This window comes from Molothrus aeneus, chromosome 2, assembly GCF_037042795.1.
Source record: "Molothrus aeneus isolate 106 chromosome 2, BPBGC_Maene_1.0, whole genome shotgun sequence".
In the NCBI taxonomy this organism is placed as follows: Eukaryota; Metazoa; Chordata; class Aves; order Passeriformes; family Icteridae; genus Molothrus; species Molothrus aeneus.
The window spans coordinates 52,473,054-52,494,264 of NC_089647.1; the positions used below are offsets into that span (position 1 = coordinate 52,473,054).

Genomic DNA, 21,211 nt, shown 5'->3' on the forward strand with positions numbered 1-21,211 from the left:
CTGGAAAACAAAACAAAGCTTGGTTGTTACTAAGGCAACATTAGTGCATTCATCTTTGCAGCTCTTTAGAATTAACAAATCAACATGAAGCCCCTTAAAAGTGTAAATTAATCTGCAGGACAGTAAAATGGAGCATCGACAGAGATGGTGCATTGCAGCTCTGCCTCTAGGAGAGGCAGCTTATTTAACCAAGGCGTGATGTTACCTTTTTTAAGAATCCACAGCCAAACAGCATTAAAACCGGGCTCTCAGCTTATACTGAAGTGGTTTTTTTCATTATTTTTTTCCCCGCACATCGCGGCAGCCTCCCCTGGCAGTCAGCGGGAGTTCTCGTACCGATGATGTCATCGCTCAGTCTCCCCGCCGCTACCAGGGGACACAGCCGGGCTCTCGTCATGCACTGGCAACTGCCTTTGCTCACATTTTCTGCTGAAGACAGGCTGCATTTACTCATCTGCGGTGCATTTGCTTAGTTTGATTTGCCAGGGTTTTAAATATATTGTGTATGGACATACCTCTGATTATGTAGAGAAAGTGAAGGCTGCTGTGACTGACAGGGGAACTGAACAGTTTGTTCACCAGGCATGTAACATGTTTGATTTTGGTACCATATTTATAAACATGCTGTATTTTAACTGGGTGATCTCATTGCCTGTGTGGAAGAGAGGGTTATAAAGACATGCTGAAGTCTTCATGCTTTGTGAAAAACATGGCCTCAGTAGCTCAAGAAAAAAAAATGCATTTATCACTGATAGAATTGTTGAACTAGAGCCATTTGTAAAGACATTAGAGAGAAGTAGATGTAGAAGCACTAGACTAAATGGGGCTAAATTAATTTTGAATTAAATGGAATTTTTAAAAAATACATTTTAAATCGAAAAAAAAAATGTCTGTGTTGCACTTGGTTGCCTGAAACATCACTAGGCGTGTCTGTGTGTCTGAGTCAAATACACTGACAGTTGGACAGTGTTTGTAATAACAAACTTTGCTGGTAATGGAATATATTTGTGTGGTGTGTAAAAATCCTTGCTACATGAACATGATCAAAAGCAGGGAAGGACACAATTAAGTTTCCCCAAGTAATCTTAGCTCAGCCTTGGGCAGGCAACATTAATATTTTTCCCCCCAAGGATTCCTTATCATCCATAATGGTCATGCTGGGGATTTAAGGAGTGGGTTTTGTGCGCAACACAAAAAGTGTCAGTGTACTCTGAGTGATTTCATAGTGAGAAGGGAAGAATGGACAAATCTTAAGTGCATGTGCAGTGCCCTAAGAACTGTAAGTATGAAGTGCACTTTCCTTTGCTTGTTCATGACCCAGCTTAGATCTGTGTGTATATGCCAGACTTGCAGGGGAAATGCATTCCCCATTTCTTCACTGGCATCACCTTCCCCCACCCAAGGAATTCCATACCTGAGCTCTTTTGCCTTCAGATTCTCACAGATGAATGTAGGGAGCTGTTTTCTCTATAGGTAGAACAAACATGAAAATCTGTAAAATAATACATACCTTTTGTGAAGTATATGGCAATGTGAACCACTACAAATTGAGCTGGCACACTGCAGGTGAAGCAGCAACAAAAATCATTGTCAAGTTCAGATCAGATTTCAGAGATAAAGGGACTTTGGGTTTTGAGTTGTTAAGGAGGGTGGAGAGAGAAGAAAGCTTTTTTTAAAAGGAGGAGTTAATGTTGGTGCTTGTCTGTCTTTAAGGTACTTACATCATGACAACTGCCCTGGTGCCCCTCCTGGAAAAAGCAGCTGATGCCAGAGTGGTGAGTCTGTGATGCAGTTTAAAAGGGGTGTTTTACTATTTTTACCTTCTGGCTTGTAACAGCAGTTCTCTGACTGTGCTAGCGATGCAGGATTACTTACAATGCTGTAAGGATCTCTAAAATCCTCTTGGATTTTGCTAACAACAACCTCCTGCTCTAAGGCAAAGCTCCTGCTGCTCTGATTTCCAACCCTTCATTGGAAATCAGAGTAAAATACTTCATTTTGGAACTTACCCTCTTAGATTCCCTAGGGCAAGTCAGCTCCTGCAGCAGAGTGCGAAATATGTACAACAGGAGTATAGGCTTAAAAGAACTTTACAGATCTTGGTGTAAAATAAGACAGAAGGTACATTTTTAAAAATGAAATTTCCCAAGTTTTGTATTACTTCTAATTAGCTTTGGTAAGTGCTAAACATACAAACTACAAATAGTGCTATTCTGCTATTTTCTTTCTCCCCATTACTTTCCAAAAGGAAGAAGCACAAAATTCCTGAAATGAATCAACATCACTTTGAATGAAAATCCCTTCTTAAAAACGTTATATATCTTTCATCTCATCTCCAGGTATGCTCTACTCCTGAGCATAAGCATAATGCAAAAAGTATGCAGAGGAATCCTGCTCTGTAGGGACTTCCAGCTATGGCCTGAAGACAACATTGCATGCATGAGTGCATCTGTGGGGAGTTCCTGGTTTTGCTTTTCATTTGTTTGTTTTTCATTCATTTCATTACAGATCACTGTCTCTTCTGGGGGCATGCTAGTTCAAAAATTAAACCTATCTGACTTGCAGTCAGAAAGTGGGCCATTTGATGGAACCATGGTATATGCACAGAACAAGGTACAGCCCATGGGATTGAAAACAAAGCCCAGCCCTTCTTTGCTAGGCAGCTCATACCATCTGCTTTGCAACAAGCCTGTTGGTCACTGTTGCTTTCCCCTTGCATCCAACCCACATGCAGATGCACAGGCAGTAATCTTCAGGAGTATGATGGCATGCCCTTAGGAGTGCATACATCTTGCATGGAGGAGAGCATGGCTAGACTTTGATTTGATTTGAGAGAAGTCCCAAGGGGGAACACTGTCTTTAGCTGATGAGCCCTGTCTGCCTGCTTAGTTCTTGCCCACAGTCTGCAGTAAATAGTCATGGTCAGTAAAAGCAGTGCAGCTGCTTTAAAAGTAAATTTGTAGCCAGGGCATGGATGGCAATGACTGTGGAAGTCTCTGATTAAATTATCCAATAAATCCAGCCAGGATGAGCAAGAGTATATTTCTGCTGTACATAAATGCTCTGGTATTTATGGCACATTTGATGTAGTTTATTTCCCTGGGAACTAATTTGGTGGACAGGCTGTTGAACGTGGTGCTAGTGTGGCTCTTACTGCTCTATCCTAGAGACAGCAAGTTGTCCTGACAGAACAGTGGGCAAAGGCTCACAGAAATATCCATTTCTCTGTGATGCACCCCGGCTGGGCAGACACCCCAGGTAACATCTGCTTCACGCTCTGACAATATTTTTTCTTTTCAGGATTAGTTTAAAAGCAAAGAGAAATGAAACTTCCTAGTATATTTTTCCAACAGATGCAGTAATTTCTTTTCTCCAAACTGGTGCTTGAAGTAGTTTTATATCCCCTTGGTGGCTCTATTCTGCACGGTGTCTGCTAGCTGTGTATAGCTAGAGAATAACAATGGGCAGTGAATGCTTCCAGCCCTGCACAAATGCACAGCAGAGACACAGTTCTTTAAGGTAACCTTTAAGTTACATTTGTAGTGGAACTGTTAAACGCACAGATGGACCTTCTGCCTCTGTAAGTACCAATGTGCAGACACTAGGAATTAGTGAGGGCACGTAGGAGAATGCGCCACTGTGCAAGCCCTCTGCTCTTCCTCTAACCATTTACTGCTGTTGATAAGCAGTTTGGCCATTCAGCCCTTTGTCTGAGCTGCAGCTGTTCTTCAGTGACTGTGCCTGAGTAGGTGGGCCAGCATCAGGCATGCACTATGCATGTTGCATTCCCCAATGTTTCCAGTGCCCAAGCTTGGGATGCAGAATAGCAGTTACATCTCTAGGTCTTTTATAGGGATGCAGTTTCCAAAATTTGCTTCTGACAACAGAAGCATTTACCCTGTCTATGCTTGAAAATAGCCCTTTCCAACTAAATATCCTGGTATTTCTTTTTCTTTAAAATACATTTATTTTTGCACTTCCTTTGCAGATTTCAAACTTAATGAACCATAAAGTTGTCCCACCTTAAAGTTCAAAGACTCTCCAACCCCCCCAAAATAAACACCTATATTGGATGGGCCTACAGTCACCATCTGTTGGACAAAATAAAATGAAACCAGAGTTTAGACAGCAAGTAAGCAATTTTTAAATACAGTGCTGCAACTGGTTTCCTAAAACTGGTGAGAAAAGAAGAGCTAAAAATCCCATTACAACACTGCTTTTTAGAATTTCTGTTTTCCTCATGTTTGTCATCTTTACCGTTTGGAATGGAATTGGCAGAGGAACCTCTGACAGATCCTGTTGTCAGTTTTGTCCCTGTAATTTGACCCAAACAAACAAGTGGTGGATCATCTGGCGGCTTAGTGCTATTCTCCCACAAGCCATCCTACTCCCAGATAGGGGGAAATACTCATTGTCTTCCATAAGCTCCAGAGATGCTTCTCCTTCCTACACACAAAATAGCAATTTGAAGCTGGTTTGTTTTTTGGTTTTGGTTTGTTTATTTGTTTGGGGGGTTTGTGTGTGCGTATGTCAAAAAAGCCTTGCATGGCAGGCCACCATTCCATTGTTATCCTTTCCAGCTGTGAGGTCGTCCATGCCCGATTTCTACGAGAGGATGAAGAACTCTCTGCGCACGGAGGCCCAGGGAGCCGACACCGTCCTGTGGTTGGCGGTGTCAGCTGGAGCAACAAAGCTGCCCAGTGGTTTGTTCTTCCAAGGTAAGGAGCAGTGTCTCACAGTGCACAGACTGGAGATCCCCAACCTGCCTGAGCTTAGGATCCCTCTCTGGCCTGGAAGGGGATAAAGGCTGTACCAGGCAGCTTGTGCAAAGGATAAAAGCATTCCTCAAAGTTGTTTCAAGTCTAAATGTTCGAGTGAGCATTGTGTTAAATTGTTATATTCCTGCCTTTGTCCTCTAAAGTAGCTGATAGAGACTTCAAAGCATTTCTTTAGGGAGGGTTGGGGATTTTTTGTAATGAAAATGGCTGCATGTAGGACTGTGCCAAGGGAAGGTGAATCACAGCAGTCAAACAGCATCTTTTATGATGCTAGGAAATGAGCATCTTTCTCACAGAGCACTGTGAGTTGGCTCTGCTTTGACAGGTTCTTCTTCCTATTGTTCCATGCTGGCTAATACTGCCAATTCCCCCTTTCTCTAACACTGGGCAAAGACTTGAGCACAGTGGCATTTTTGGCACTGAGTTTAGGGAATGGAAAAGTAGGGCAGAGCCTTTCTTTTCTCCCAGACAAATGACAGGCATCTTTGTAGGAACAGCTGGAAGCAAGGATGCCTCAATGGTGATGCAGGTCAGTCCAGAGAGAGAAAGCTCAGGGTAATTTCTTACAGAAGCTTAGTGCTTCTGTTGGATGTGGCACCCAAATCCTGATTCACTGAATTTCTGTATAGAGAATGCAGGAAGCTCAGACTTTTCTGCATTTGGGTTGACTTTGTCCCTTCTGTCCAACAGACAGTCACACAGGGTTGGCTGACAGTTATTTAAATGGACATTTTTCATATCAGCATGTGGTGCATGTGGAAACCCCACATCCCAGCTGGTCAGCCTTCTTTGTAGAACCAGGCTTTCCCTTTCTTTTACTCCAGCCACTTTCTTCTGGTCCTAATGCTTCTGCTCAGTTGTTCTTTCTGTTTCTTTCATGATTTCACCAGGCTCTTCCCTTTGGCCTTTTTCTATCCCCAGCTTTGGTAAACAGGGAACATGCCCTGCCTCTTTAGCTAAAGCTACTGACTTTTGAGAGCTTTGGTCCTGGTATGACTGCTCTTAAAGCTGCAAGAGAAGTTCTCTGTCCTGTGTATGTCTTGTGCTTACCAAATAGTGGTGAAGTCAGTTATTTCTTGCTTCTATGACCTTTTGGAAGCCACAGCTTAGCTTAGCTTGGGCACTCTTCAAGCCCTTTCAGTGAAGGGTCTGGGGTGCAGGAGCACTTTGCTACAAACCCCACACTTCTGATCCTAAGCAGCCATTTTCCAAATCAGTCACAGTTTCCCTCCATTTTCTGCATTCTCTTCTTCTGTTCCCTCTGAGAGCAAACCAAAGCCAGCTTTTTTTTTTTTTTAACCTGAGAAAATAATAAAAGGAAGTGAGAATATGACTAGTACTACCAGAATTCTCTGCATCTGCTAAAATATATAAAAACAGAGACCTGCTTTCCAAAGACTAGAAACATCTTCTCTGTGATGCTGAACTTGGCTTTCATACCTAGTTCCCAAACTTTAGCACAGGCTACTGGAAGCAGTGTGGCTAGGTGGGAAGCCGTTCATATTCAGTGATGGAGAAGGGAACATTCCTCTCTCTCTCTCTCTCTCTCTCTCTCTCTCTCTCTCTCCTCAGTTTTCAATGAGCAGAAGTTATGTGGTGTGTGCAGTCAGGTAAACATTTGCTCTTAAGAGAGCAAATACCTCTGCTCTCCTGGGAAGCCCAGTGGCAGCCTGATAGGTTTTCAGGGAAATCTGCTTCCCAGGGTTGCAGCAGCTTGTTCTTTTTGTCTCAGCTGGCTGCTGTGGAAGTTGGGCTTGCTAAGTAGATTTAACAGTGCTGCAACGGTGCTCTGACTGTTGTTCTACAGACACCTGACAGCATTGTCATAAGGCTCCCAGGCTCTAGACACCATGTTTTTGGAGGGGAGGATCCCTTAGAGTGGATGGTGGTAACAGCTGTATTTACAGAGTGAGTGACAGGCATGAGATTTGGAAAACAAAGCAAAGCATCAAACTGAGCAAACTTAGTTGGATACGTGTCACTTATGGTGACTGAGCAATAAGCTCAAGTTCCTTTGCATTTAGAATTTAACCATTGTTTCTAAGGATGAAACAAAGCATTTTAAGATTGAAAATAATCCTAACTACAGAGTCCCAGCTGGGAATTTGTACAGTACTGGAAAGATTATCCAGGAGGCAAGGAAAAATGTTGTTTCAAGTGCAAAATCATCCTCTGCCTGCAGCAACAAACTCCAGCTATTGCTCTTTGCCTGCAGGTGCTGCACTAGTGACAGGCATAACCCCACAGGGAAGCTTTCCTTTTCCTAAACTGTCCCCAGCTGCAAATAGGGGCTTGCTGCACAGTCCACGTCATATTGTGCTACAGAAAAATCACTCCAGCTCCAAAATACAAATTGAATTGGTTTAATTTTTGGTTTAGAAGATATGCTTAACTAGCATTATTTACAGTTACCTAAAAGGTTAATTTTCCTGGCTTCAAGACCATGAGATATGTTTGGGCAGTACAGAGTCTATCAGAAAAACCTCCTTTCTGCTATAAGAGAGTTAAATGTACCAATAAGGTTGGTTTTTTTCTCTTCTTTTCTTCCAGACAGGCAACCAGTCCCTACACACCTACCCCTAGCATACACCCACAGTCCACCAGAGGATGAAGAGAAACTAATGGAGGTGCTGGAAGAGTTCTCCCAGAAGTTTAAATCTGCTTCTCTGGGAATTTAGTGTCTCTGCTGACACAGTGTCACCACAAATCTTCTAATTACACAGTAATCTGCTGTTGAGGGGAAGTAGGATGCCGTAAGCCTGTTAAAAATGAATTAGGTTCAGGTGTTCTCATAATGAGGTGGTAGAGTGGCACCTGTGTAATTTTTCTCTGCTGCCAAGTCTCTCCCATTGTGAATATGCAGCTGCTGCCTCAAGACACACTGAGGTTGTGTTCTTTGGATTGGAAGAAAAATTGAGAGGCATTAAAATAAGCCCTGAGACTTTGTAAAGTTACCTAGATTAATTTAAAACACTCAGCACAGAGAAATGCAGAGGAGTGTACTTTCAGTAGCCTTTGTGAAGGACTTCAGGAAAGAAGTGGGAATGTTTTACACAATTTTTAACTGCTGTGTTAGACAGGTTGGTGGCTTCCTTCACTGCATGAGGGTGATTGGGCTCAAGCATGTAACTGGGAATGCAGAAACTCTCCTGCAGAGCCTGCTTAGTTTAAAGGGAAGGATTCCTCACGGCCTTTAGTTTCTATAAATTAGTGCTGGTATGCAGAAGTGATCTGCTTCCTCATGTTTAAACAGCAAGAATTTAGGAACACTGCCAAATGCCTTCCACATTACTTTATGGAGCCAGGGCTAAATATTATCCCATTTATGTCAAAATACCATGAAGTAGGAGGTTTCAACACAACACACCCAGACATGGCTGGATCCAGCAGAGAAATGGCTGTATGACTGTAGGCACAAAAGGAAACAACATGCTAACGTGTATCTGATTGCCATTTCTGTGAGAGATTAAAGGGAATTGTTTTATCCTTGTGAATGGATTAAGAGGGGAAGGGAGCACTGGTGTGGCACAGGTTTTAGAGGAGAATACACCTCCTGATGAGAGGCTTGTGTTTTGTCTGGGTGTGTTTACTTCCAGACACAGAGAACAGGATTCATCCTGCCTGATCTGTGGACATTTGAATTACTCACAGAGTTTCTCACTGTAAATCGGTAGAGGGGAAAATGGGCTTTTTCACAGGGATTTACTGGATCTAGTTTAAGAAGCACCACATACAGTGCTGCATCTTTCTATGAGTGCTGAAGACAATCAGCTCAGACTAAGACTTTCTGGTGGTACTCATTTTGTCTTAATTATTTCAGATTTACTGCAAAGCCAAGACTATTATTAACAAAGGTAACACCTTTTCTCCTGAACTGAGTGTATTTATTAACTAGCTGCCTCCAGAATCCAGCCAAGCTGCTGCAGTGTTTCACATGTGGCTCACACCAGTGTGGTAGGACCAAGGACCTAAACACAAATACAACACAGATGTATTTGAGCTCTCTGCAGTGACTGGCAGCTAAAGACTGGTGATGGACAGAGGAGAGCTCCTTCTGTCTGCTTTATGTAATTTAGTTTCCTCCTGGCTGATGGGATTTCCTCATTATTCAAAGATCTCCTATTAAGTATCAGTTTAGGAAAAAACCTGTTTTTTTCAGCCTATTGTCAATCTTCTTAGAAATAAAGACTTTACTCTCAAAAAGGCCCGGACAAAAATTTTCCCATGATAAGAAGTGCTGAGACAAGTCAGGCTGTCACAGCTTCTCCTGAAGAGGCTGGGTCAGCATTCAAGTTATTGCCTCATTTATAAACTTAACTCCTTCTTGCACTACAGTGAAAGAAAACAACAGCAAGGCTTGTACAGAGGTTTATTTCCTGCAAATCTGGTATTAACATTTTCTATGGTTTCAGCTGTTAAATACAGTTACCCAAAACAAGAGCATGGCTGGAAACATATATACTAACTACATTTCTTAACCCAATAGCTGCAAGGCTAATAAAAACATTTGCATTATTTAGTATTTACAGCAGTTTGCTTCTCAGCTCTGCACTACAGAAGAAAAGTTTAATGACTGGTATTTAAATAGTTCATAAAAGTAAAAACTGTGCACTATATATGTATATATTTAACACATTTTAGTCCACATTCTACACTAGTGTATTTCAATAGCCTATATTTTTCATTTTTTGTCACAGCTTAAAAATGAAACCAGTTAAGAAAACTGCTTTAATCAAAGTTTGGTCACAGTGTCTAAGAGCAACATGTGATGGTTTAAGAGCACTTCTGATTTAAAAAGAACTAAACCACAGGAACAGCAAGTAGAAACAAAGTCCAGAGTGTCACACACTTTAGTATTATGGTCCTGCTGTTGCTTTATTTCAGCCTGATTCCACGAGAGCAAACATGTGGCTGCAAGCCAGTGAGAGGATCTGTCTAATGCAATCCAGAGTGACTTGCACCTTCATGTAAGTGAATACATTTACAGACTCACAGATTATGGTGAGTCCAAAGGGATCCACAAGGATCATGGTGTCCAACTCCGGGCCCTGCACAGGACACCCCAAGAGTCACACCATGTGCCTGAGAGCACTGGCCAAATGCTTCTTCAACTCTGTCTGGCTGTTGCTGTGATCACTTCCCTGGGGAGCCTGTTCCAGTGCCCAGCCACCCTCTGGGTCAAGAACCTTTTCCTGATATCCAGCCTAAACCTCCCCTGGCACAACTTCAGTCCATGGCCTTGGGCCCTGTCACTGGTCACCCCAGAGAAGAGATCAGTGCCTGCCCCTCCTCTTCCCCTCACCAGGAAGTTGTAGACTGTGATTAGGTCTCCCCTCAGTCTCCTCTTCCACTTTAAAACTTCATGAACAAAATAAAACAGCATCCAGTGACAGATGAGCAGAAGATGAAGGTGACACAGGTCCTTGTTAAGCAGTGCACACTGGGAGTTTGAGAACACCTGATTCATGGGAATGGAATGACAAGCACAGCAGCTGCTCTTGTCACCCTTTCCAGTCCAGGCACAGCCCAACACTTCTTGTGGCAGCTTTGAGGCTTTTATAACTCTGACCTCACTCTGATGGCTTCATATTTTTCTTCATTTTGTGAAGTCAGCTACTTGGGAAGTTTTTGCTCTCAGGGATCTTGCACAGGAATGTAGCACCACAGAGCACATGTGGAGTTGGTCATTTCCCTACATCCTAATGGAAAGGCACAGCCCATCATCAGTGCAGCAGGGCAGTGATGCAGGGGCCACTGCAACTTCTCTTTTTGTCTTGGATGAAAATTTTAGGAGGTCAATGTAACCAGTATCAAACAATTTTGTAAACTGCATTTTTTCTTTAGTTTAATTTCTGGGTCATCTTTATTCATTGTTTAAAAAAACTCAATAAACTAAATCAACCTGCTGTTGATTAAAGGTGTAAAAAATTGTTTGCCTTTGAATGGGGGCACTCCCATAAATACCTCATAATTTTGGAGTAAACTGCCAATACCAATTGTTGGCATTTGCAGTAACACACACTCCAGCTTCTGTGTTCTACTCAGTGGGAACAAGGTATGAGCAGGGCCACCCCTTTCCCTTCCTGTGGGAGGCTCTGGTGGGATTTTGAATGTGCACTGCCTGGGCTCCAAGGGAGTTCTGTATATCCTTCATTATAGCCTGATAAGTCAGTCCCACAAACCTCAATGTAAATAAATTTATTTGGTGGGGGGATAGTCCCAGCCATTTCAATTGTCAGTACAAGCACTAGTTTGTATTTTTGTAATGACAAAGCCTTTCTAAAAGCCATGGCACTTGAAGCAGTACTAGTTTTCCTCAACTTGGTGAGTCTTTCAGGGAACAACCTGCTAGAACAGTGGAGGAGGGCAGCTATGAAGCAGTTCAATCTGTGAGTTCCTCTGTGTTAGTCTCTCACCCTCCCTGCAAAAATAAAGCACCCCATCTCATGACACTGGATCATACTTGTCTAAAACTAGTGCTGGTCAACATCCACCCACAGTCATTTTAGGTAGGCAGTTTCCACTCTGGCAGAGCACAGCTTTGCATCTTCCCTAGCTCAGCTCACAGTATTTCTTGTTTGCCTCTGGTTCCATCTCTTGCTTTGTTAGGAGAGGTAATTCTGGGCACATTGCAGCAGAGCCAGCAACTGATTACAGGAGAAAATTTTAAAATGCAACTAAGATGACTTGAAAATTCTGTATTCCTGCAGTCACCCAAAAAGCACTGATCTAGACAATGAGAGAAAGGCTTTGAAAAGGCACCAAATCTGATAGGGAGAAAGGGCAAAAAAACCCCACTTCTGGGACTAAAAGTGATCAAATCCAAGAACTTCCGTTTGTGCAGTAGGGCAGTATTTATGTTCCTCTCTCTAGATGGAGCCATCAGATAAAGAAAAATGATGTATTCCTCTGAAGGAAGTGTGTTTTCTCTGAAAACAAGCTAATGCTCAGCTTTACGAAGGGACACAGTGTCAACCTGGCCAAAGGTCTTCAGCAGGACAGGTTTCTACCCTGCTGCCAGGAGATACAACTCAAACCTTTGCTGTACCAGCAATGCCATTTCACAGATAAAAATATTATTAAAATATTATAGGAGAAAAGTGGTAAAACCTGCACTTGTGCAAACTTCAGGGAGAGAGCTCCCAGGAAGTGCCGTTTTCTTTGATGGTTAAAAATCTTGAGCATCTTCCCTTTACTTTTCAGTTTAGAATCCACAGGGAGTCTTGGAGTGATGCACAAAATCATGCAATTCCTCTGCTGCCCAGACACCATTTCCCCATCTCCTTTGGGCTGCTCACCCAGCCAGGCACTCAGGGTAAGAATTTGCACTCAGGGCAAAAGGCATGTCCATACAACAGCTGTCAGTTTTATGACAATTCACAAACAGGCAGGTGAATGATTCCAGTCAAAACTCAGTAAACCAAATTCCTCATTACACACATAGAGAAGGAAAAGAAATAGCCAAAAGCTGACAGAAATTAATTTAGTGGGGTTAAGATACCACAATTTATTTAGCTACATCGGAGACACTTATTTACATAATGGAACAGTACTGGAAAGTGTTACAATGTAGTTGGTAGAAAAGATGGTCAAATTGTTGAGCATCATTCCTATAAAACACTGACCTGAACAAAAGCCAGTAGGAGCTTTTTTTCATATAAAATCCCTCTAATCAAAAAGAAAGACAGCAAAGCCCATGAGGTATTGGTCAGTATGACAACTTACCAAGCAGAGTCAGAAACAAGGCTCAGCCTTTGGAAAGCTAAACCACAGCCAAAACTAGTGCTAATGACAAAGATGTAGCAAGGAAGTTTGTGAATTTGTTTATTTGTGAAAATTCCTTAATTACTTGGCCGTGGCAACTCCACAGAATTTTCTTGGGACAGGACAAAATAGGGGTGTTAGCAATGGGTTTTTCACATCTGAAGGATGCCCTGACCTGTGATAAAATGAAAGTATAAAGGTGATAAATCCTTTAATAAATTCAGATTATTTAATATCCAAAGAACAAATAACTAGAGAGACTATCTTCATAAGGCCTGACACCTCTTCTGTACCATCTCAGTAGTAATGTGTCTTTTCCCCATCCTCTTAATATTGAAGTGCTCATGCTTATTTAATGCAGTCCTGAAAAAACTACTTGAGGTAGATAAATTTTATTTGGCAGTTGAACCAAAGAACAAGAAATGGAAGTCAAATCTTCATAGACTGGAACAACTCTTTGTTCCTTGTGGCTTCTGGATCTGGACCATGGCTGCTGGCTGGCTTACAGTACTGGGATGGGGGTTTGGTTTGGCTTTATACATCTCTGATGAATATTCATTTCTATACTGTAGGTGCTTTTTGGTTTGGTTTGTTTGGTTTTTTTAGGTTTTGTTTGTATGATGATAACATTCTTTCTCGGTATCCCCTCTTTGCACAGACTTTGCCAGGACTGTGCTCTCTTGTTTTCATTTTGGTTTGAGTTCAACATCCCTACTTGGCAGCAATTTCAATTGAACTCAATCTCTTTCTCTTCTGAGCAGTACAATGTGTCCTGAAGCAAACAAAATTTCAGAGATGGCCAAAGACTGGTCACAAGGGAAAATCCCCAAACTGGGAAAATGCAGTGAAAAGTCACATGTGATCACAGAAAGTTAATCTCAAATCCCAGAACTTCAAGTTATTGGCAAACTAAGGACATTTTTTTTCTTCTGAGGAGCAAGGATTTCCTGCCAACATTCACACGATGCAATTCTGAAGAGAAAAATCTCTGTCTTCCTCAATATTACATAAGAGGTCATCACTGAAGGGACTCAGCACATCAATGCATCCTGAACAAATGATCAAGTTTGTTGTTACTGTTGCATCTTCTAGGGGCTAATTGAAAACATCCCATGGGCTTGCTGTGGTTTCCTGGAAAAGACATGGCCTGTAAAACCACACATTGTAGCCCTATTTCCTGTGTGCTACAAAACAGAACTTTGGTTGCAGGTATGCAAATCCTGTTTGGAACAGCAAGGCCAGACAAATGTAATATTTGCTAATTTGGTAGTAACTAATTTGGTAGTAGTTTAGATTTAAGATAGTAATTTCTTTCCTTCTCTCTGCAATAGAGTAGACACAGGCATTAAATGGACTTTGAATCATAGAATGGCTGAGGTGGGATAGAACCTTCAAAGGTCATCTGGTCCTGCTCAAGCAGGGTCACCTAGAGGTGGTTGCCCAGGGTCATGTCCAGTTGGGTTTTCTCCAAAGATGGAGAACCCACAAACTACCTGCCTGGCCAGTCTGTGCCCATGCTCAGTCACCCTTGCAGTAAAAATTGTTTCCTGATGTTCAGAGGAAATCTGTGTTTCTTTTTGTGCCCATTGCCTCCGGCCCTGTCACTGGACACCAGTGCATTCTCTTTGTACCCTCCCTTCAAGCATTTATACACACTGATGAGATCCCTCTGAGCCTTCTTTTCTCCAGATGAACAGTCCCAGCTCTCCCAAATATACTCCAGTACCTTTCACCATCTCAGTGTCCCTTTGCTGGACTCCATACAGTGGTTTCATTTCCCCAGAGGGAATACATCCCTCCCTTTCCCAGTACTGGAGATGCCCATGCCACCCTCAGGCAATGTGCAGTAACCACTACTGAGGTACTAAGAGCCCACATGCTGACATTCAGGTGATGGCCTCAAGTTCAGGAGGACAGAGCAGGGAGGTCACCTGGGCTTGGCTGCAAAAAGCAGCTGCAGACAAGAGTGCCCACAGCTGAGCACACCAATGTCACTGCTCAGGATTATCCTCTGGCACACTGGCTGACTTGTAGCCCTACCACTGCTGTTTCAACATCTAACCATGACATTAAGTTGGATGGGAGGACCATCAATGCTACATTGCAAGCAGATGCCCACATTATTTTTCCCTTCACTTAAGTATTTTCAGCTTAAAAAGACTGAAGTTTGGTGCTCGGATTGCCCCACCTGGGACTGAAGTGACTCTAGCAAGCTGCTCAGGCACTGTGTATGTGACCAGCACCTACCGCATCACCTGCCTAAGTTCTACACACACTGCTAATTTAAAAACCCAGAACAGCAGGCAGATGCTCTGGAGGTCACTTCCCAGAAGGAAGCACCAGCTAAAGGAGAAATGAAATCACCTTTTCTGATGTGTAGAGCAGAGAGAGCTAGCAAGGTCTGTGTGTCCCTTGTCACAGCATGAGGTATCACTAAAAGCTATTGCCCTTCAGCAGCCCCAGGGAAAGGGGGCTTGGCTTCATTAAAGAGTTTATGCATAGTCCACACCTGTATCAAAACACCCCCTCCTCCCATGGTGCAATTCATAAAAATAGCTCAGATTTCTTATTCAGCAAGTAAAATGGAAAAAAAGGACCAAGCAACAGAGATCCCTTTTTGTATGCATCTAGCAGACAGAAGAAACTGAGATTGCTACTCTAACACAGCAGAAGAGGAAGGCAGGCATTTTAACTCTCCCAGTGTCAAATCCTTCTTGTTTCATTTGGAAAGTAAAATAATTATTGAATTAGATGCATCTATTTTCTCTTCATAATGTCTACATTTCAGCTCTTGAGGGCATTGCAAAGGGACAAATTTTCCTTACCCCCTCAGCTTCACTTGAAGTTTATATAATTTTCTAAGCCCAGAGCAGCTTGTCCTGAAACTGCAAGATAAGGAGATATTTAACTTAAATCCAGATAACCCTGCAGGTCATTCAGTGAGAAAGAACAACTAGGAAAATTCTGCAAAACAGTTTTGCATACCCCACAGCCACATATAAGCAACATTGAAACCACGACTCCTTGGAAGACAATGGGGGAGTGGCCACGAGTTTATTGCAGATCAGTCCAAACAAGTCGTTCTCAAATGCAGTCTCCTTTGCAATCAGTTCTTCACCTCTGTTTGCACATTAGGCATTCAGGAGTAGGTGCTGATCAGGGGCAGATCCTCACCTTGCTGACTCCATGACTCCGTCAGTGTGAGCACAATTCTTGCTGGAATCCCAGCCTTGGTGCCACTGCTGTCTCCTCAGGAACCGAGCACTAAACAGCAATTGAAATTCACTTTGGTGTGCCCGTGCTTCTGTCACCATGAGATGCACTCCCTGCACAGCACAAGTCAGGTCTCTGGCCAAAAGGCCTTGAGCCCAAGGGAATATGGAACACCACAGTCCAGCAAAGCTTTGTACATACTCTCCAGCTGGAATAAAATATGGCAGGCCACTTGCTCATCTTGCATAGCTTTGACAGCCAGGAACGCTTCAGTCATCAGAAAACATGCACAAGGTGTAATGAAAAGCATTCCAAAAGGAAACAAGCATCTAGTTTCCAGGAGAGAACGTGGGAAGACTGAGAAAACAACTTTCAAGTTGGAAAAATAATAGTACTGTGTGAATTATGTTTGACAATATGCTTTAAAATATGCTGTTTAGAGGGGAAACAACAACAGGCTGCACGACCAAGAAACCCAAGGTGGTGTTATTTCAGAGAACATGACTGCAAAATGCTTCATCACAGGTTACAAGATGTTCAAGAAGAGAATTTTCCCTGAAAATACATAGCAGTCTTGTGATGTGCACACAGAATTCAACTCACCCTTTACTGCAGCAGCTCACTGGACCAGAATTAATGCCATGGATTGAGGTAACCATATTTTTTTCCCTCAAAAGCAAAATGCTGCTGGGCAAACAAAGGAGAAGCTTTATTTTCTTTTGGCATTCTCTCTCAAAAGAGACCACAAGGCTTCTCCAGGTAGCAGTGTGCTCTGAAGTGGCAAATGTCATGGCCTCCCCACTGCAGAGGAAAGAAGGGAAGTCCAAAACAGGGCAAGACTGAGCGCCACCAATGTGGTGCAAGCACAGTAGCTACAACAACAAGGGCTGCTGAAACAGGAGATGCAGGAAAGCCTTTGCAGAGCAAATTCTCTACACCGATTTCTTTGAAGTGTGTGAGTAGTACCATGCTAAGAAGTAACATGGATTAATGGAATGGAGAGTTGGCTCTTCAGAGAAGGTCCCTTTGGAAAAAAGGGCTTTTATAGTTATTTACCTTGACAATGTCATTCTAAAAAGGTAATTTTGGTCAATCCAGGTTTTGAAATACTGTTTATTTTTAAGAGAAACTGTAAAGTATGACAACAGGACAATGGGCATCATTCAGCAATATCACTTCTGGGTCTATAGAGAAAATTAATAAAAACCATCAGCATTTAAAAAAATAAATATGACTAACCATATGGAAAACAGGAAGAACAAAATTCATCTTCAACAACACAGACAGGTATAAATGCTGAAATGTTGCTGTGCAAGGTAGAGGTAGAGGTAGAGATAAACCAGACTTTTCAGATCTAGACCAGTTTTAGATCTGCCCCCCTCCATGCACACACTCCCAAAAGTTCCTGTTGCCAATAATTTCATTTGAATCAGACTGTCAGCATCATCAAACTCAAACAAGTCTGTGTGCTCCTTAGAATGCTCTGAGCTGGAAAACTATTTCAGTTTTCTGTAGAAATCAGTTGCTGAATAACCTGACCCCTGGTTCTGCGACTTGTGCAGCAAAGGGAGAGGCAGGAAGATTATACAGACCAATGAATGCTCTCTGGATGATGCCCACTAGGACAAGTAGATGGTAGAGCCCTTTTAGGAATTGCAATAGTCCATCAGCTCTTCAGTGATGCACCCAGAGACCATGCCTGGATTTCCTCCTCTGGAGAGAGCATGGTCAGCAGAAATATCCCAAACCAACAGGTACTGGCTGCAGGGAGAGCCAATTGCCTTACACAGTCTGTTGACACCGAAAACTCACAGAGGAAGACACAACCCAAGAACTCTCTGTACAAAGCAGCAAGTATCTTGACATACTGAAATATAAAAACTAAAAATTGCACTGCACACAGATTTTTCCAAACGAACTCAAGACAACCAAAGTCAGATCGTACAAACCGTTAGTTAAAAAAATACCTTCTTGTATATTTTGAGAAGAAGTGGAAAGAGTCTTCGTGCAAATGTTCAGCCTGGATCAAGCAGAGGACATAAAGTTGTTGTAAACACATTAGTTCCTTTCTCATCAGCCATATGTGCCCAGTGTTATCTATCTTCTGCAGTATAATTGGGGTTAGGAAATCCGTTTCTTCTGTAAATATCACCTTTCAAGTTCCACTGATGCAACATCAAGACACTACTGGTGTCATATCCCACAACTGTTAATACAATAAAATAAAACAACATAATGAATAATAGTAAAAATAGAATCTTTATATAATATAATTTACGCCTCTTTAATTAAGAGGCGCAACATGGTTAGAGGTGGATGCCACAAGTCTGAAGAAGTTTGATTTAATTTTCCAGCACTTATATCAGAGTGGTGGAGGTTGACAAAATGACATTCTGTATGTCACCAGCTTTCACCTGTATGAGCCAGGTTCATATCTGACCTTAAAAGAAACCAAAACAAACTCCCACTACATTACTAACTTCAATGATCAGAACAGTCATAACACACTGTGAGGGTTTTGTTTTTTTAAATTACCTAAACTGTTATAACTTAGTCATTATTTCAGCTATTTCTTTATCTAGCCACACTGAGATTTGGCATGTTGAAAAACAGTTGGTCTTCCTCAAGGAAAAGCTACAGTGAGCACTTGTCCCAGCCCCTTCAGGCAATAACCTCATAGATCAAGACCTCCTTGGTCCTTATTGGGCAGGAATCCCAATCCCAATCCCAATCCCAATCCCAATCTCAAGTGAGAAGTCTCTGGGTGGAAGAAGGTGGGTATGACATCCTGCAGCCACATGGAAGAGGGAAGGGAAATGAAGTACAGGAGCTGGAGCACATTCCTTGCTCCTACCTTAATGACCTTGTCTGTCCCCGAGGTCAGCAGCCATCCCCTGGTGGCATCAAAGTGTACGTGAACAATGTTGTGCTTACTGTCATGGAAAGTAGCTGTAGGTGCTCTCCTGAAGAAAGAAATCCAAAATCAGCAAGAACTGTAACTGCAGGATTTCCTCCCAAAATGGTCTCTATTGGGGAAAAAATATTTGACTGCTGCTGTAAGCCATTAATTCAGCAATCACTCTTTAAACAGCACTTTGAGATCTTTCTGGCATGAAAGGAACAGGGGCGAGGGGCTCTCTATCCCTTCTGGCTTGATCTCCTCCTTATCCTGCTGAGAAAGCCCAGGGACCACCGTGCGAGGCTGCTCCCTCCTGGAGCCTTGCAGCCCCCCAGGCCCTTCCAGCGGCAGGAGCTCCCCCTGCTGCAGTGCGGTGCAGCTCAGTGCCCACACTCACTCCTCGTCCGTGATGGACTCGTGGCAGCTGTCGCAGACCCTCACTTCAAACTCGAAGCCCATCAGGGGGATGGAGGAGCGCTTGGAGCTGCACTTCCCGCACACGGCTTTCCCGCACTTCCGGCAGTGATGCTGCACGACACAACAGGCACAAAGACTTCTCAGGCCATAAACCCAGACCGGGTCCCTGCTCAGGTCTGCTGGCTCTCCCATCTCACTCCAGCAAGACACGGCGCAGCTCAGCTCTGCCCCAGACACCCATTTCTCAAGTTCCATGAGCACTTGCAGCACCTCTACACCCCTCCAGTAAAAGTCTGCAATCTGCAGCCCTCTCCTGCTAGGCAGGAAAACACAGCAGCCTTTCCCAACACAGCCTGAGCAGGTAGAGATCTTTATCCAATCTCATTGAAAACAGCTTTGGTTCCAGCACAATCTCCAAAAATCAGCTGTAAATTTCTTTCTGTAACTTATTTGACTAACAATGAGCAAAGTCCCCCATGGCTAAAGTCATGGAAGGCTCCAGATATACTCAGCTCAAGAAGGCCTATTTCATGTATTTCATGCATCTCCATTGATTGTAAAAAAAACCCAGTGTGCTCCTTTCAACCACAAAATCAAGCCACAGAGGGGAACCCACTGTCCCACCCCTGAGCACTTAGTGGAAGAACAAAATGCAAATCCTCAAAGCTTTAGGGGGCAAAAAAGGTTACTAGACTCCATTATGAAAGAAAAGCTTAATAGCACCATGTTAACAGAGTGAAGGGCACATACAAACCTGCCTGAGGCCTATTTTCTTACTGTCCCACATCTGCTTAAAGTTCCAGAAGAAAGGCTGGTCACATTTTTGACAGGAGTCACTATCCAGCCACTCCGGGGTCTGCAACACACACATATAAACACAAAGTGAGCAACAAGTAGAAAAATTTCCAAGGGAGCCTAGAGGCAGGAAAAAAAGATGTGTTGTGGTGTGGCAATATGGCCAGCTAAGCTTGATTTAATATCTCCATTTTCCCAAGATGCCATCTTGACAGTTGTTGATGGTGACAAGATGATATTTGTTCCCTGGAATGTCTTTTCTGGCTTAGCTTTGAAGGACATGGAAGGAACAGTTCTCATCCCAATCATGAAAAAGAGTTTGATAATAAGACCACAGAAACAACTCTATTTTATATAAAAATATTTTGTTCTGTCCTGTCTGGACAGCATTTACCATCTGCTATTGCCTCTGGTGGGAGCTGGGGTCAATCAGTATTTCCAACAGCCAAGCAAATAATCTGAAGGGAAAGGGAAGTTATGGGAAGTGCTGATGTTGTCGGAGGTTTTCACATTCTTTCTTTCTTTAACACCCTAAGAGGAGTTCCTGCTGTCAGAGGTGCCCGTGCTACAAATAACACACAAGGATCAGAAGGATGTGATTCACCTGAACCAGCCTAAGACCCAAACCAAACCCAAGCTCTTTTCCCTCATCAACCCATGAGGTTAAATAAACGCTAAATATTGTTTAACACTTTGTGAGGAAGTGCTATTAGCAAACTGCAGTTGTCTTGTCAGAGCCACTGGTTTCTCACATGCTGCAAGTTAAAATGGCAAGAAACACAGCTGAGATAAAGAACTAAAAACAATAGAAAAGCCAGGCAAAGGTAAGTTAAGGATGGATTGAGACCCTCAGCTCCCAGGATAGCTTTGACTCCCAGCAATAAAGCAATCATCTGTTTCATATTCTTCTGCCAGTTATTTGAAGGCAGTTCATTCTGCTGGGGAAAAGCCTTGTCTTTTCAACCCACAACAGTCTTTCCTTTTAATGCCTACAGATTCACATCTCTGTGTATAACTTTCCATCTCTTGGGCATTTGAACACTACAGATGAAGAAAACATTTTGTTTGTGACAACCACTTTGTAGTCAAACAGAAAGATAGCTTATAGAACCTTTCAAACACCTTCTTACAGCTTTTTAAAAGTTGAGTTGAAAATAAAGAATCAAGGGCTAAAATGGCTTAAGTGACTCTAACACAATCTCAGTAATGTGGGAAAATCTGATAGCAACAAAATGAGTACTGAGCATGGATCACATGGAGAAAATCCTTAAAAATAAGAGCAAAGATACAAAAGCCAAAATGCAAAAGAAAGTTATCTAGGACCCAAAACCAAGGTTTGATATTA

The 21,211-nt window shown here is 42.7% G+C and overlaps 2 protein-coding genes across 3 annotated transcripts in view; one reads left to right on the plus strand and one right to left on the minus strand.

Annotated features, from left to right (window-relative positions):
- The window catches only part of DHRS12 (dehydrogenase/reductase 12), a 29,286-nt gene extending 18,591 nt beyond the window's left edge, over positions 1-10,695 (plus strand). For both annotated transcript variants that reach the window (XM_066544955.1, XM_066544956.1), the window contains 5 exons: positions 1,714-1,775; positions 2,509-2,613; positions 3,168-3,258; positions 4,581-4,718; positions 7,329-10,695. In XM_066544955.1, the coding sequence (XP_066401052.1) occupies positions 1,714-1,775; positions 2,509-2,613; positions 3,168-3,258; positions 4,581-4,718; positions 7,329-7,456 (524 nt within the window). In that variant the 3' untranslated portion in view covers positions 7,457-10,695. The remainder of the gene's footprint in view (positions 1-1,713; positions 1,776-2,508; positions 2,614-3,167; positions 3,259-4,580; positions 4,719-7,328) is intronic.
- Positions 10,696-12,256: 1,561 nt separating this feature from the next.
- WDFY2 (WD repeat and FYVE domain containing 2) overlaps positions 12,257-21,211 on the minus strand; it is a 63,612-nt gene continuing 54,657 nt past the window's right edge. Inside the window, exons 9-12 of the mRNA XM_066544954.1 lie at positions 19,826-19,927; positions 19,052-19,182; positions 18,610-18,718; positions 12,257-17,961 (exon numbers count right to left, since the gene is read on the minus strand). Coding sequence (XP_066401051.1) covers positions 17,932-17,961; positions 18,610-18,718; positions 19,052-19,182; positions 19,826-19,927 — 372 coding nt within the window. The 3' untranslated portion in view covers positions 12,257-17,931. The remainder of the gene's footprint in view (positions 17,962-18,609; positions 18,719-19,051; positions 19,183-19,825; positions 19,928-21,211) is intronic.